Raw genomic sequence first — 15,488 nt, 5'->3', positions numbered from 1 at the left:
CAGATCCTCAGATCAATGGAATAGACTTGAGTATTCAGAGAATGTTTCCCAGACATACAATTAATCTTGGATAAAGGGGCAAGAAACACAAAATGGAGCAAGGAAAGCCTTTTCAGCAAGTCGTGTTGGGACAAGTAGTCAGCACATGCGAAAAAGCGAACTAGGACCTCCATCTAACACCACGCATAAAGGTCAAAACCAAATGTTTATGTTGATCTTCTTTTTCCTGTTTCATTTAATTCATTTTTGCACAACTAAGATTATTTGTCTCATTTTTCCTCTCAGGATGAAGGAGAAGATGAGTGTCTGGACTTTAAGAATTCATCAGGAGTATTTATAGAAAGGGAATGGTACCCACCAGGTATGAAACAATTTCTTATTTTTTGTTTTTGTTTTTGGTTTTTGGGTTACACCCGGCAGCGCTCAGGGGTTACTCTTGGCTCTACACTCAGAAATTGTTCCTGGCAAGCTCAGGGGACCATATGGGATGCTGGGATTCGAACCACTGTCCTTCTGAATGCAAGGCAAACACCTCACTCCATGCTATCTCTCCGGCCCCACAACTTCTTATTTCTAAGGGGAAGGGCAGGACCAGAAAAATCTGGGTAGGGCAGTCAATTGGCAGAAAGCTGGTATCTAATTAACAATGAGACTGGAAAGCCCTCCTTCTAATGGCAGTAGTCAGGAGCCAAAAGAAAAAATATAATACTGTCAGGGCTGACAGTGTCCATTGAAATGTAGACAGCTTGGAAAAGGTGAAAATGACCAGTTTTGTAAAAAAAAAGGTAATCTTTTTGGTCTGTTTTTGGTTCACATCTGGTGGTACTCAGTGTATAGTCCTGACTCTGCTCAGGAGCAACCCCTAGCTGTGCTTATGAAAACTATGTAGTGCAAGATTGTAACCATCGCAGTTATGTGCAAGGCAAGTGCCTTGCCTCCTTTATTATTCCTCTGGCCTACAAAATTCATTGGAACTCTTCTTTATTATTACTGATGTGTTTCTTTTATCCTCAACGGAGTTGCAGACAGTGCTAGAAGCTTGTCTGGACAGGGGTGGGGGGCTGGGAGGCATGTGTAGGTGTGTGTAGGAAACCTTGGGCAGAGGCTTTAGCTACCCAAGGTATACTTAACAGGCTCAGAAGCACTAAGAGAATGTGTCTCCAAGCAACTGTGGGAGGTCTCCGTGGATTTAATCCCCAAGGTCAGGGCAAAAGGGACTGCTGGTAGCTCAGCCACATAGCTGTTACCTGGCATCCTGTGGCTGGAGTTATGTATGGGGATAACATACTTACCTTTGCAGTGTCCATCATAGTCCACCTGGATTTTGGATCCAGTGAGGCAGGCATCTCGATGCAGCTCACAGTGGTTGAGGTAGGTCTTGCCATTGCTGCCACATACAGGTCTCTTGTGAGGCTTGCATTGCTGAAAAGAGATCCATAGATGATGTTGGTACGGTCAAGGTGCACCCCCTTGAAAATCTGCTCTGGAAAGGGTCCTAATATGAAGTGACGCCTGCTGAGGAAGAAGGGCCTCAATCCATCAGGATATCAGAACATAGTAGTCCCTAGTTCTGTCATCAATAAAACCATTTCGAACTTGGATGGATCAGAATACCTCTTGGGGCACATTGTCCTTGGGTTGATCTGAGCACAAGGTCAACTCTTCCATTCATTATGGAAGAGTTGCTATTAAGTAAGACATTTAATTAGAAGTGAGGACTATGAGCTATACCACTCCTAGGAATATACCCTAGGAACACAAAAATACAATACAAAAATCCCTTCCTTACACCTATATTCATTGCAGCACTTTTTACCATAGCAAGACTCTGGAAACAACCAAGATGCCCTTCAACAGATGAATGGCTAAAGAAACTGTGGTACATATACACAATGGAGTATAATGCAGCCATCAGGAGAGATGAAGTCATAAAATTTTCCTATACATGAATGTACATGGAGTCTATTAGCTGAGTGAAATAAGTCAGAGAAAGAGAGAAAGACACAGAATGGTCTCACTCATCTATGGGTTTTAAGAAAAATGAAAGACATTATTGCAATAATTTTCAGAGACAAAAGAGAGGAGGGCTGGAAAATGCAGCTCACGACATAGAGCTCACCACAGAGTGATGAGTGCTGTTAGAGAAATAACTACACTGAGAACTATCCTAACAATGTGAATGAATGAGGGAAGTAGAAAGCCTGTCTTGAGTAAAGATTTGGGTGGGGTGGGGAGGAGGGAGATTTGGGACATTGGTGGTGGGAATGTTGCACTGGTGAAGGGGGGGTGTTCTTTACATGACTGAAATCATATAACTACAATCATGTTTGTAATCAAGGTGTTTAAATAAAGATTTAAAAAAAAGAAATGAGGACTATGGTTTCTCTGCTACTTTGTTACATTGTAGGAAGTCTGTAGATGATTTCAGAATCTATAAAGTTCCAAAATTTTATAACACAAATTTCCAGAGTGAGAGTTGAGCTAAGTGTGGCTACTGAAAGGCACACAGACATGTATATGCATGTATGCACAAACACCCACACATACGCACACACACAAACACACACATTACTGCCATCCCATATACATTGTTTTGTATTTTTGAACCATTTCTTTTCCTTGTCATAATGGAAGTGCCTGTTGTATGACTAGTGGGACAGGAGAACCTGGTTAGAGAATCATTTTGGATAAAGAAATGGACTAAAGTTCACTTGGCAGTTTGGTTCTACTTTGGTTTTTAAAATTACAAGTATTTTGTAACCATGGTGTTTAAATAAAGGGATTATTTATTAAAAAAAAAAGAAACTAAAAAAAAAGTGTGCCATAGGTACAGACAAGCTTTGTTTCTCTAGACTTCTGTAGTTTTTCAAAGGAGAAGGGGGAAACAAATTCAGTTCAGACATTAAAGGCATTGATGCAAGGAGGACCAAATGAATTGGAAAGAAACAGAACACTAGAACTGGATGGCAGCCCAACTTCTTCAGTTCATAGATGAGAACAAACACTAAGTCCAGAGTTCAATTTGACTTAACCACTACTCATAACTGGACTTTTACTATGTGCTAGACAAAAGGGAAGTCCACTATATCTCTGCATAGTATCCAGTGGAAATGAATTTTCTCAAAACTCTAATGCCAACTTTACAGATTCTAAGCCCAGGCTCATGTCTCCATCTAGAGGCAAAGTACCTCTACTGAGGCACTTCCAGGTTCCCAGCAGATCTGGGGTTCAGATTTCTTTTATACTTTAATGTTTTACTTTTGGTTTTGGGTCACAATTAGCAGTGCTCAAGGTTTACTTCTGGCTTTGCACTCAGGTTTCATTACTGGAGGTGTTCAACTATATTGAAAGTCAGGATTGAATCCGGATCAGCTCAGTACAAAGGCTAGCACCCTACCCACACTATTTCTCCTCCCTGAATTCATATTTCTGAGCTAAAAGACATCTTTTCCAAGGCCACAGATCAGGATCCCTCTTCTAGGAATGTATTTATTGAAAGGAAGATGGATGTGGGTGTCTAGTCAGATGAGCACATACCTAAAGTATTTATGTTCTCCTGAAGAGAAAAATGTACTAATACCCTAAAAACAAGTATTAATTTAAATTAATTAAATATCACTAAAAGCAAAGAATAGCCTGCACTCTGTCATCCTGAAAAACACTGCTCTGTCTTCTGACCTAAGCAAGGCCTGATAGAATCAATTACAGAAAAACAGGCAGTGGTGTGTAAGGAAGTTGGCACGAGGAGGGTATTGTTTGTTATGGTAAACAACTGTAGAAACCACCTACAGGTACTTTTATTGGGAAAAGATAAAATAAATTAATATTTTTTAAAATCACATTTAGTTTAAGACTGTATAAACTAAATATTACATAGTTATTTAAACTTGAGCTGGATTTAAGAAAAATAAAAGACATTATTGTAATAAGACCCAGAGACAATAGAGACAATAGCTGCAAGGACCAGCCCACAATATGGAGCTTACCACAAAGAGAGCTGAGTGCAGTTAGAGAAATAACTACACTAACAACTGTCATGTCAATGGTCATGAGTGAGAGAAATAGAATGCCTGTCTTGAATACAGGCAGGGGTTGGGGGAGGAGGGAAATGGGGTCATTGGTGGTGGGAATGTTGCACTGGTGAAGGGGGTTGTTCTTTGCTATAACTGAAATCCAACTACAAACATGTTTGTAATCATGATGCTTAAATATAGATATTATTATTAAAAAAATAAAATTGAGGGGCTGGAGAGATAGCATGGAGGTAAGGTGTTTGCCTTTCATGCAGGAGGTCATCGGTTCGAATCCTGGCGTCCCATATGGTCCCCCGTGCCTGCCAGGAGCAATTTCTAAGCCTGGAGCCAGAAATAAGCCCTGAGCACTGCCGGGTGTGACCCAAAAACCACAAAAAAAAAAAAAAATAAATAAATAAAATTGAGCTAGAATTCTATGTATTATTGGCTTGGAAATTTGTGATACACTAATGAGTACAAAAGGCAGTTTGCTTCTATTAACATTCCACTATGTGTAAATTAGGGGAAAAATCTAATTTAAATTTACAATAGCACAGAAAAAAGATGCTATACTATGTTCTGAATTATAAACACTAGTTATTTCAGACTAATGATATTTTTTGAGGATTAAGAGAAAGATAATTAATTTTTAATTTGTATAAATATTTGAATTATTTGGCTTATAAGGTAATTGTTTTTATTTTTATTTATTTTGTTTTGTCTTTTGAAATATGCCTGGTTTGATGCTTAGGGGCTGCTCTTGGCAGTATTGGGGAGGGAAGATGTGGTGCCTGAGATTGAATCTTCCTTTTGTTATGCAAGGCATATGTTTAGTCCATTGGGCTATTTCTTTAAACCAATTGTTAATTTTTAATTTTCATATGAGACCAGAGAGATATACGGGTATTTAGACAATTCCAACTTGATCCCCAATACCATATATGGTCCTTTAAGCACTGTTAGGAGTGATGCTTGAATATTTCCAGGGCCACATACAAATTATGCCAGGAATAAGCCTTGAGGACTGCTGGGTGTGAACCAAAAACAAACAATAAAATAAAATCATACAGGGGAGGTAGAGAGATGGAACAGCAGGTAGGATATTTGCCTTGCACTTGGCCAACCCAGGTTTGATCCCTTGTATCCCTGAGCACTGCCAGGAGTGATTTTTTTTTTTTTTGTGGTTTTTGGGTCACACCCGGCAGTGCTCAGGGGTTACTCCTGGCTCCATGCTCAGAAATTGCTCCTGGCAGGCACGAGGGACCATATGGGACGCCGGGATTCGAACCGATGACCTTCTGCATGAAAGGCAAACGCCTTACCTCCATGCTATCCCTCCGGCCCCAGGAGTGATTTTTGAGTACAGATTCAGGAGTAAACCCTAAGCATAGCTGGGTATAGCCCCAAATTACAAACAAAATATCATACAAAACTAAATTTTGTTCTGAAAAAAAAATCTTGACCTCATGCCTAATTTCTAACTCCTAGGCTGAAAACATTACATCTTTCAGATAGACACAGCAGGCCTTTATAATAATGGTGAAATAACTGGCTTCACTCTGCCAATTTGCAGTGCCAGTGAGATAATCATGCTGGCCCTCACAACTGTCCTCCACCTCCTGACCTCAGGACTTACCTCGATGCATAGGCAGGTCGGTTCCCCTTTTTCTGTGACTGTACACTCCCGGCCAGCTCCACAAAATACATTGGCACAGATCTTGGATTTGCTTCTTAGTTCTTCCTGAAACCATAAAGGAAACCAAGTCACTTCGCTGGCATGGTTGGCATCATACCAAGGAGATGCTAGGGTGGCAACATCTTGGGATCAAGGCCCCAAGGCCCAAACTTCCACAAGTGATTTCAAGGATAGAAGCAGCCTGGCCAGTGGTCTTGCCCCCCAGGTTCAGCTACTCCTGAGTCTTTAATAAGATTGTTCCTGTAAGAGCAGGAATTTCCTCCCCCGCATACTTGCTTTCTTTAAAAATATGTATTGAGTACCACTGTATAAGTCATATATTATTATACCAACATTGCACTATCAATTGGAGAGAGGATTGGAGAGACAGTACAAGGGTTTAGGCATTTTTAAACCCAGGACTGCATATGAGCCTCTGAACACTCCAGACGTGATTCCTAAGCAAAAGCCAGGAAGAAGTAAACCCTGGGAACTGCTGGGTGTGGACCCACCGCCCCCTAAATAGGATAGTCAAAGTATAAGAAATATGTATCTGCTTACTATGTATATGTATCTGTTTACTAGGATCTTACTCAAGGCATCAAGATAAAAATGGTCAAACCATCGGACATGATGGTTTCTGGGGATTAGACATTTCTGCTTAGACCTAATGCAGTGAAAATGACAACACTGAGACAAGTCCCCATGAATGTCACTGCAAATATGGATGCACCTCGGGACTAATCTGTTGGTGACACATTTCTTCCCTTATATTAACTGTGGCAAAAAAAGTCAGCCCCACCTCACATTACTTCAGACCAGAAGTGATGGTAACTGAAAAAGGAGACTATGATTCCATCCTCTAGAGACCTCCCCAGCTGGGCAGGCAGTTACCACAGATTTCTAGTCATTGTCCACTGAGGTTTTGTAACTATTCTGAATAAAGATGGAAGAATGTCTTGGAAAGTCAGGGAACTGATATAGTAAAAATGGAGATGAAACCAAGATGGAACACTTCAGAACATGCCTACTATATCCTGTGGAGAAATCCCTCCCCTAAAGCTTTTAACTTTACAATTCTTATGGTTGGCAAACGTTTTCCGTGGAATAGGTCAGAGAAAGCAAACAAATAAAACCAAAAGATGAGTTGAATACAGGCTGTACCCAACACAGCAGGTCTGCTGCCATCTGCAGGCTGCTCTGCAATCTCCATGCTAATTATTTTCTCTCCAGAGCCATCTTGCCAGCAATGCAGGGTGGCTTCCATTGGTCTAGAAACCCTTCCCATGCTCACATTTCATTGGTTTGCTTGCTGTTGCTAAACCCATTATTTCTGGATGTTGCTAAGGCGAATTCAAATAACGCTGGGAGGCAAGGAAGAAAAGGAAAGTTATTCCCGCGAGACAAGGGGGAATGGGAAAGCTGTTGTTTCCTAAATCATGAGTGGAGAACAAGTCAAGTCTATTCTCCAGGCACCGCCCTTTTGAAAACACCCTGGAAAAATGAAAAGCAAGTCAGGAAGAAAAGGTATTTGTTGACCAGTATTCAACAAAAACTAGAGGGGGGACACGCAGAAAGCATATGCCCATATTAAAAAAAAGCACACAGCTTTTCAAACAGACAGTGTAATATCTTATCACTTATAGTAATCAATGTGTCTGTAGTGAGTCTCTTTAATACTCAGTCTGTTTTCAAATCTCTAAAATAGGGATAAATACTTGTTCTGTCCTATGAGGGTAAAAAATATATTATGAAGTGCATCACTAGCTATAATGCAAGCGACCTGTAAAAAATATTATCAACGTGAATGGCATAGGGATTCCTGCAACAGTCTGTGGAAGGTACTAAACAAAACTAAAGGTCCCAAAACTAAAAATGAGAGAGAAGATTCCAACTCAGATCTTTAGTCTAGAGATGAAAGTTCTCATTTATAAATACCTTGTATCTACTAAGAGATATTCATTATACATATAAATATATATATAAATATTTATTAATTGTCACTCAACCTCTACAACAATCTTAAATTAGACACCAAAATTATACACTTTTTACAGATGAGGGAATTGAATCTCAGGTTAAATAATTAGAAAGTGGGAGAGCTCAGACCCTACATAACCAAGGGAAAAGCATTATCTCTTATTTATTTTTATATCAAGTGGATTGAAGATGAAAGAACTGTAACACGGGGCAGTAACATGTGTAATTAGACAATCAGCAAATGTCAGACAAAGGTCATATGGCCTGTGGCCATAGTCACAGGCAAGTACTCTCAAACCTCAGTTTATACCTGTATAAAATGGGAACTCTAATCCCAGTGGAAGTTGTGAGGGGGTTAACTGTTACTGTGCAAAACCAAGTGCCTGCAGCACAATAGAAAATGTTCATCAGTACAGTGGGCGAATGATTTTCAGATCATTTTCCCATGGATGCTGCCAGCACTTTGGTAGTCATGTGTCCAGTCCTTCTTTTCTTGGAATGGCCATGCTGAGAGCAAGAGGATTGAACTAAATGGCTAGAAAATAGCATCTGATTACCCTTTTGTTCAAGATCACAGAGACGTGGGAAGCTGCTAGTTCTGCAAGCATCTCTCTTTGCAGGTGGCATATTAGTCAATAGGTGGCAACCTCCCTCTTTGTCTCTGGGAGCCCAGAGCGGCAATGCTTACAGCTCTCCACCCTGAGGAAAAGATGCTACAGGAGTGGGAGAACAAGGTGGGTGATCCTTGGGTGCAGGCAGAAAGTACCCAAATACTGGGACTTGCACTTGAAAAAGAATACCTTCCCTGAAACCTCCACTGTCTTCCTGTGCATAGGCAAGCTTTCAAGCCTAAACCAACAAAGAAGAAAAATTTCCCCAAGAGAGCAAAGAGGGTGGAATGTTGTGGGTGGAGGGAGCCTCTTAGTGTCACTGAGTATTTTGGCATCCTGGGTATATATGTATTTTTTAAATAGGTATACAAACAAAACATTAACTCATTATGAATCACGAATTTTATTTTAAAACAAAGTTTTTAAAATGCTACACGACTCCATTGGGGGTCAGAATCTACAGTTTAGAAAGCAACACCTTAAGAATGTGAGGTGGTTTTGGTTGAGTGCTGAAACTGTGAGCTGAGAACATCTTCGGAGGAGACATACATAACAGGAGTGTTAAGTGTGCAGGGAGAGGGCTACCTGATGCAGGGAGTGGTGCCAAGGCAGAAAGAGAAATAAAACTGGCTTCTCATCTGATCCACGAAGGTTTTCCATGGACCTGTGAAGACCTTGGGAAGCTTAGATCAAGCAGATATGATAAAGAAAGCGCTTCTGTAGTATTCACTTGTGACTCATTCCTTTCAGTTCGGAAATAATCTCCAAGTGATGATTATTTGGGGAGAGAGTCACTAGGGGTTGGGGCCACAATCAACAGTGCATAGAGACGATCCTTGACTCTGTGCTTAGCAGTGGCTCTTGGTAGTGCCTACAGATCTATATATAAGTGCAGTGAACCAGGGCTGTTACACTGCAAGGCCAAATGCCTTAACATCTGTGTTTCTCTCCAGCCCATCTTCCAACTGGGAGATTCTGACTCAAGTACAAGCAGCCTGGATCTCCATCTCTCTGGAAGGAAGCAAGGAAACCTGTATGTAGTTATTTAGCTAGAGATGATAAGGGTCCAGCAACAAAACAAACAATAATTAAGAGGATCTACAAGGGCTGAGCAGGCCTCTTCAGATCTCTGTCCTTACCAGTCTATGCAGGTTTCCAATCATATGCATCACACAAAAAAAATTTTTTTGGGGTCGGTGAGGTGACGCTAGAGGTAAGGTATCTGCCTTGCAAGCGCTAGCCAAGAAAGGACCGAGGTTCGATCCCCTGGCCTTCCATATGGTCCCCCCAAGCCAGGGGCGATTTCTGAGTGCTTAGCCAGGAGTAACCCCTGAGCATCAAACAGGTGTGGCCTGAAAAACCAAAAAAATTTTTTTTGTGTGATGCTCACAGGCCTCAGATTTATTTAGTGCTGAGTCAGGATTGGAATGCAGGTCAGCCTTAGCCCAACACTTCCTTTTGGGGACCACTGAGGGGAATGAGCTGCCAATAGAGGGTACAGCAACAAAGATTGCTACAGGGAACAAGGTGGTTTCCACCAATGAAATATGGAATAAAGTTCCAAGGCCAGATTACAATTTCATGGCTGTGCATGAGAGATTTGGCCAAAATTGTTCTCCTCAGGAGTGTGAGACCATAGAAATATAACATGGAAGCAAGAATGTAGCTGTTTGAGTGTGACTGAAGGAGAGGAAGGCATATACTCTGACACATAGAGAAATTCCAGCTTTCTAGTGTTAACCTTCAGCATTATCTCTTAGTCGTACTTCTGTGTTGTTTTCCCTGTGGGGTATAAGCACTAGTGGTCTGGCCTCATGATAAATGACACAATGCAAACTACTTTTGGTAAATGACCTAAGAGGGTTGCTACTGCCTCTCAAAGCATGTCAGTGTGAGAAACTAACAATACTCTATATTGTACAGTAATCTGAATAAATAAAAAAAATTACTTTAGGGGCCGGAGAGATAGCATGGAGGTAAGGCGTTTGCCTTTTATGCAGGAGGTCATCGGTTCAAATCCCGGCGCCCCATATGGTCCCCTGTGCCTGCCAGGAGCAATTTCTGAGCCTGGAGCCAGAAATAACCCCTGAGCACTGCCAGGTGTGACCCAAAAACCACACACACACACAAAAAAATTACTTTGATTTTGTATTTGCAAAAGCTTTTCAGAGAGGTAGAGCGGGGTTACCTGACTTTTTTTTTTTTCAGACAAAAAACTGAGGCTCAAAGTTACAAGTGAATGACTGCACATACTAAGGTCCCAAAGAAAATGATGGTTGTCAATTCTTCCCAGATAGTCTGGTAAGGCTGGTCAGGATCTGGAGCTATCTTAGACTAGGGGTGGGCAGTTTCCCCTTTCTGCCTGAAGGCACAGCAGCCCACAGCCACACTTAACAACCTTTAGTAGAAAAGGTACACAGTTTAACCTTATCAAAATGCCAAGTCACCAAATTTGTTCCAGCTCTATCTATGGACTCCTCAAAATTTCACAGTAGTGTCAGTCCAGAAGATCACAGTATGCTGAAAAAGTTAAATAGAGGACGATCAAGCTCAGTGAGCATAAACAGTAACAAAGAAGACTTAAATTGATCCTTATTGATCTAACTTTCGACAATTAATTTGCCTTTTTTTGTAGCTAATAATATGAAGTAAATTAGTTGTGTCTGCTAGGATGCGGACTAGGTGGTGGTTAGGAAACTGGGGACACTGGTGCAGGGTTCACACTAGTGACGGGATTGGTGTTTGAACATTTAATGCCTAAAACACATGTATTATGGGAAATACATAAACTTGGCAAATCACTATGTTATAATAAAAATTAACAGCAACAACAACCACCAAAACATCCCCTCCCCCATAAATCCCAAATGAACAAACACAAAATAAGATCAGACTTTAGGTATAATAAAACAGTTTTCTAGTTGGAAAAGTTCCTTTAACAAAGGGAAAACAAGATATTTGCGAAACCACTCGTTGAAGCGATAGTATGCCTGGATTTGTGGCTGATCAGCATTAAATCTGAAAGCAAAAGAAGCTTAAAATGTTTAATAAGAAAGCCCTAAGTAAAATAATTTGTGAAAGAACCATGTGCTTTGGCAGAGGAAGCTTATGAGAAAAGCCATAAAACCGTCAATTTAATACACTATCATTTCACTAAAATGAACTGGGGAAACTCTGTCCTTCCATCCATTTCCTTCTTCCCAACTTTCTTTTTGAAGAAACAACCCTGTGTATGCCAAGGTGGAATTTTGGCTCTGTTCCCCACTTCAATGACAGAGCGGCTTTGTTGATGTGAGAACGGCTCCCCTAGCTTTGCCAGAATTAGTCATGGAAACTTCACAGGAACACCAGGGCCCCTCAGCTATGCAGAGCACCATGGAGCCTGGTGGGACAAAGAAAAACACAAAACTGGGGAGAGTGAGAGGCGAGCAGGGGAGGGAGGAGCTTAGCTAAGCAGGATGCTGGCTGCTCCTAGGCAGTAGTTCTGGAATAGAACCCAGCAGCCTGGGCCTGAGAAAAAAACTGAGAGAGCAAACCATTTCAGGCTCTAGGCATCTATTTGGAACATGATGTGACCCTGTTCAAGTCTCTCTAAGTCCTTTTCTCTAAACTGCAATATATGGGTGTGGCCTCCACATACTAGGAGAGAGGAGGAAGAAAGTGGAATTTCTCACTGTATGTACCTCTCAAGTGTCCAGCAGGGGTCATGGCATTTGTGGAGACACTGTTGTTCTTAATATGCCCACCACCAATCCCTCACCTCCAGGGTCAGATCCAGGTTTAATGGGGCTTAAATTCAAAACAATCTGAGTACTCTTTAAAAAAAAATAATACACAATGGTGAGTGCAAAATTAGATCAAGAGTCTAGAAAGAAGCCTTGAAAAAAAAAGGGTCTGAAATGAAAACCTAATGAGGCTCACAGTAAATCTGACTCTCCACCAATCCTATTATTTTCTTCATAAACAAGAAATGCTTCTGGTCTATTAATCAGAGTCCCACTTAATATTTTATGCACATAACAGCTTATCTCAGAGACACATTAAGCACCTGCATGTTCTGGCTTCCCTCAGGCCCACCCATGTCCTGCCTGAGAAAATGTTCAATGATTGTTTTTTTCGTATTTGGCTTCATTCAGGTAGGTTGTCAGGAGTCCATTATGGTACTTTAAATATTAGGGAAGAAATGATACATCTCTGTAAGAGGATTAGTTTTAGGTTAAAAAAAACCCCAAGAAATTTCTGAGGGACCTACCATTTAAAAATAATCTAAGTTCCCATTGATTTAATGTTCATGTTCAGTTTCTATCATAGCATATGGGTTAACATATTCCTGAAATTTTCTATTCAAAATGTGTAACTGTGTTTGCCTTGTGAACATACTACTTTTGAATGCCATATGGAACAAGGTTGATTGCCTTACCCACTGTCATTATTTTCCAGATTCTGTCCCTTTAGTGTTTGCCTCAATGGAAGTATCTGAACTACTTGCTTCAGAGAAAAGACCATTTGCATTTCTGAAGCTGCCTCATTATCTTTGGAAGGCCTCCCAGCTTCACGGACTTGAGTTTTTCTTGAGGGCCCAGATATAATGGGACAAAATCAGATGCTTGGTTTCTATAAAATGGTTAATGGTGAGAGTCCCAAAGAAGGCATTTCTGTTCTTATCCCTGCAAGCTATGGGCCACAGCCACAGGCCGGGAGCCTCCAACGGACTGCACCACCCATCTCTCAGGCACACCCAGTAACATGACTCCATTCTGCCTGTAAGGGTCCACCAGGTTTCCCACTTCTTAGAATTCTCAGTGGTTTTTTTTGTTTGTTTGTTTTGGTTTTGGTTTTGGTTTTTGGGCCACACCCGTTTGACGCTCAGGGGTTACTCCTGGCTATGCGCTCAGAAATGGCTCCTGGCTTGGGGGGACCATATGGGATGCTGGGGGATCGAACCGCGGTCGGTCCCATCACTCTGACCCCTCTCATAGTGTTTCTTAAAAGAGCCCAGAGATGCTGTCGACCATGCATTAGAGTGCTTTTAGTGAAGCTCTTAGTGTCAGAATTTTATCCTTCAGTTTCCTTTTAGCACATACTAGAAATTTGCTGTTTTATTCTGTTTTGTTTTGTGTGAGGGCATCACATGAGAGTGCTCAGGGCCTATTCCTGGCTCTGTCTCTGGAGTGACTCCTGGAGGTGCTTGGGGACCATAATGGTGCCAGGGATTAGAATCAGGGGTGGCTGTGTGCCAAGCAAAATTCTTAAACTCTGTATTGCACTGTGAGCTCCCTTAGTGAAAAAAATTTTTTCTCTCAAGTGAAAAAGAATTTTTTTTTTTTGGTTTTTGGGTCACACCCAGCAACGCTCAGGGGTTACTCCTGACTCTGTGCTCAGAAATCGCCCCGGGCAGGCACGGGAGGGGGCGGGGACCATATGGGATGCTGGGATTCGAACCACCGTCCTTCTGCATGCAAGGCAAACACTCTACCTTCATGCTATCTCTCCGGCCCCACCAAGTGAAAAATTTTTAAGCAAGACTACTTTCTGCCCTGAGTCAGTCTTTTGGGCATAAGAAGCCAGGAACAGAAGGGACTCCATTTTGTCAATCTAATGTTGTTTCCATTTAAGGCTAACAAGGCTGAGTTTTCATTTAAAGGTTAAGTTTCAATTCCAACAATAATGATGCAAGACCCTATAGACCACATTATAGCCATCCCAGATATCTAGCCATAAAAGGACATGATGAAACACCCTAGACAACAGCCAATCTACTTAAAGGGCAAGACTTCCTACTTCTAGCCCTATATAACCTGGTTTGTGACCCCTGGCAGAATCACTTCCGGTGGGGAAGTGGGCCTGATTGGTCAGTTTGTAGCTTGTTGGTAGATGGAATAAAGCTTTGCTTTATTTCAATTGTGTAGTCTTGTCCTTCAACTCCAGACCTGAACACTGTACCCAGCTCCCTTAGTGAAAAAGAAATGTTAAGCCAGATCACTTTCTGCCTTGAATCAGTCTTTTAGGCATGAAAATGATATTCATCTTCTAGTTGATGAATAATCTTCCAGTTGACTTTATTCATCCATTTCAAATGGTCCACTTTAAATGACAATGTCCAGGACAAGAAAGTGGTCCTCTAGGCAAGGCTAGAACATGGATTATAAACTCATCAGAAAGCTATTTTATGATGCCTATAACTACACAGAAAAGCCAGGGAAAGTTGTGAGAGTATGGTACAAACTCCATGGTATCTATACATCATGTCTTTACAGGTGTTTCTAACTCACCAGTGTTGTAGAATGAATGCCCATAAACCAATGCAGTTTAGAAGAAGATGAGGCTGACTTTAGGCATCTATGTCTTATAGTCCTGAATGCAAAAGAATGGCAGGATTGAGTTAGAAAACCTTGAGGTATATGAGAGTATATAAGTATATAAGAGAGTGTTAAGAAGAATGATTTCAGACCAGAGAGATAGTTCAGTGGAAAGGGTGTTTGCCTTACATGAAACTGAGCTGGGTTTGCCAGGAGTGGTCACTGAGCACAAAGTTGGAAAGAAGCCCTGAGCACTATGGGTGTGGCCCAACAAAACAAAACAGAACAAAACAAAATAAAAAGAATGCCTTGTGGAAAGAAATAGAAAATGTGTTAGGAGAAATTGGGCACAGAAAGAAACAGCTAAGAGTCAAGTGTAAAGATCAAATGGGGTGATGAACTGGATACAGAGAAAAGATGGAAAAGGCAAATTCTTGAGAACAGAAAAATTTGACTATATATCAGAGAGAGAGGAAAGGGAGAAAAGAATATGAAGCAACACAACTCTTGGCTTTTAAGGCCTGGGATGTTGTTTGGAGAGCCAGGAGAGGGTGGGGTAGACATTGAAGATTCAGTTATGGACATGAAATCTAAAAGGAAGTAAAACATCTGAGAGTTGAAAATAACCAGAGATGTACATCTGGACATAGCCATGTAGTAGAAATGGGGCTCAGGTAACAAACTCAAAAGGCCAAGGTGGGAAGGAGCACTAAGGGTAGCCAAGGGGAGTAAAGAAGGGTTGATCTGAGAGAGGAGGGCAAAAAGGGAAACAGGTTTCCACCAGGCCATATGGGGCTTTGGAGGTGACACAAAGGTGCCTTTCCTTTTCCCCTAGGCTATATGCCACACCAGACCAGCTACTGTAATTCAAGCTTCCCTGCTATCCTCCACCCACACCTATTCCCCATGC

The 15,488-nt window shown here is 41.4% G+C and overlaps 1 protein-coding gene across 1 annotated transcript in view; it reads right to left on the bottom strand.

The window, feature by feature from the left end:
- FSTL1 (follistatin like 1) overlaps positions 1-15,488 on the bottom strand; it is a 69,664-nt gene that overhangs the window by 23,313 nt on the left and 30,863 nt on the right. Inside the window, exons 3-4 of the mRNA XM_049785928.1 lie at positions 5,650-5,754; positions 1,293-1,422 (exon numbers count right to left, since the gene is read on the bottom strand). Of these exons, the coding sequence (XP_049641885.1) occupies positions 1,293-1,422; positions 5,650-5,754 (235 nt within the window). The remainder of the gene's footprint in view (positions 1-1,292; positions 1,423-5,649; positions 5,755-15,488) is intronic.

The sequence above is a fragment of the Suncus etruscus genome, chromosome 13 (assembly GCF_024139225.1).
Source record: "Suncus etruscus isolate mSunEtr1 chromosome 13, mSunEtr1.pri.cur, whole genome shotgun sequence".
NCBI lineage: Eukaryota > Metazoa > Chordata > Mammalia > Eulipotyphla > Soricidae > Suncus > Suncus etruscus.
Note: the sequence above shows the minus strand (reverse complement) of the source record. Positions and strands in the feature narration are given on the sequence as shown.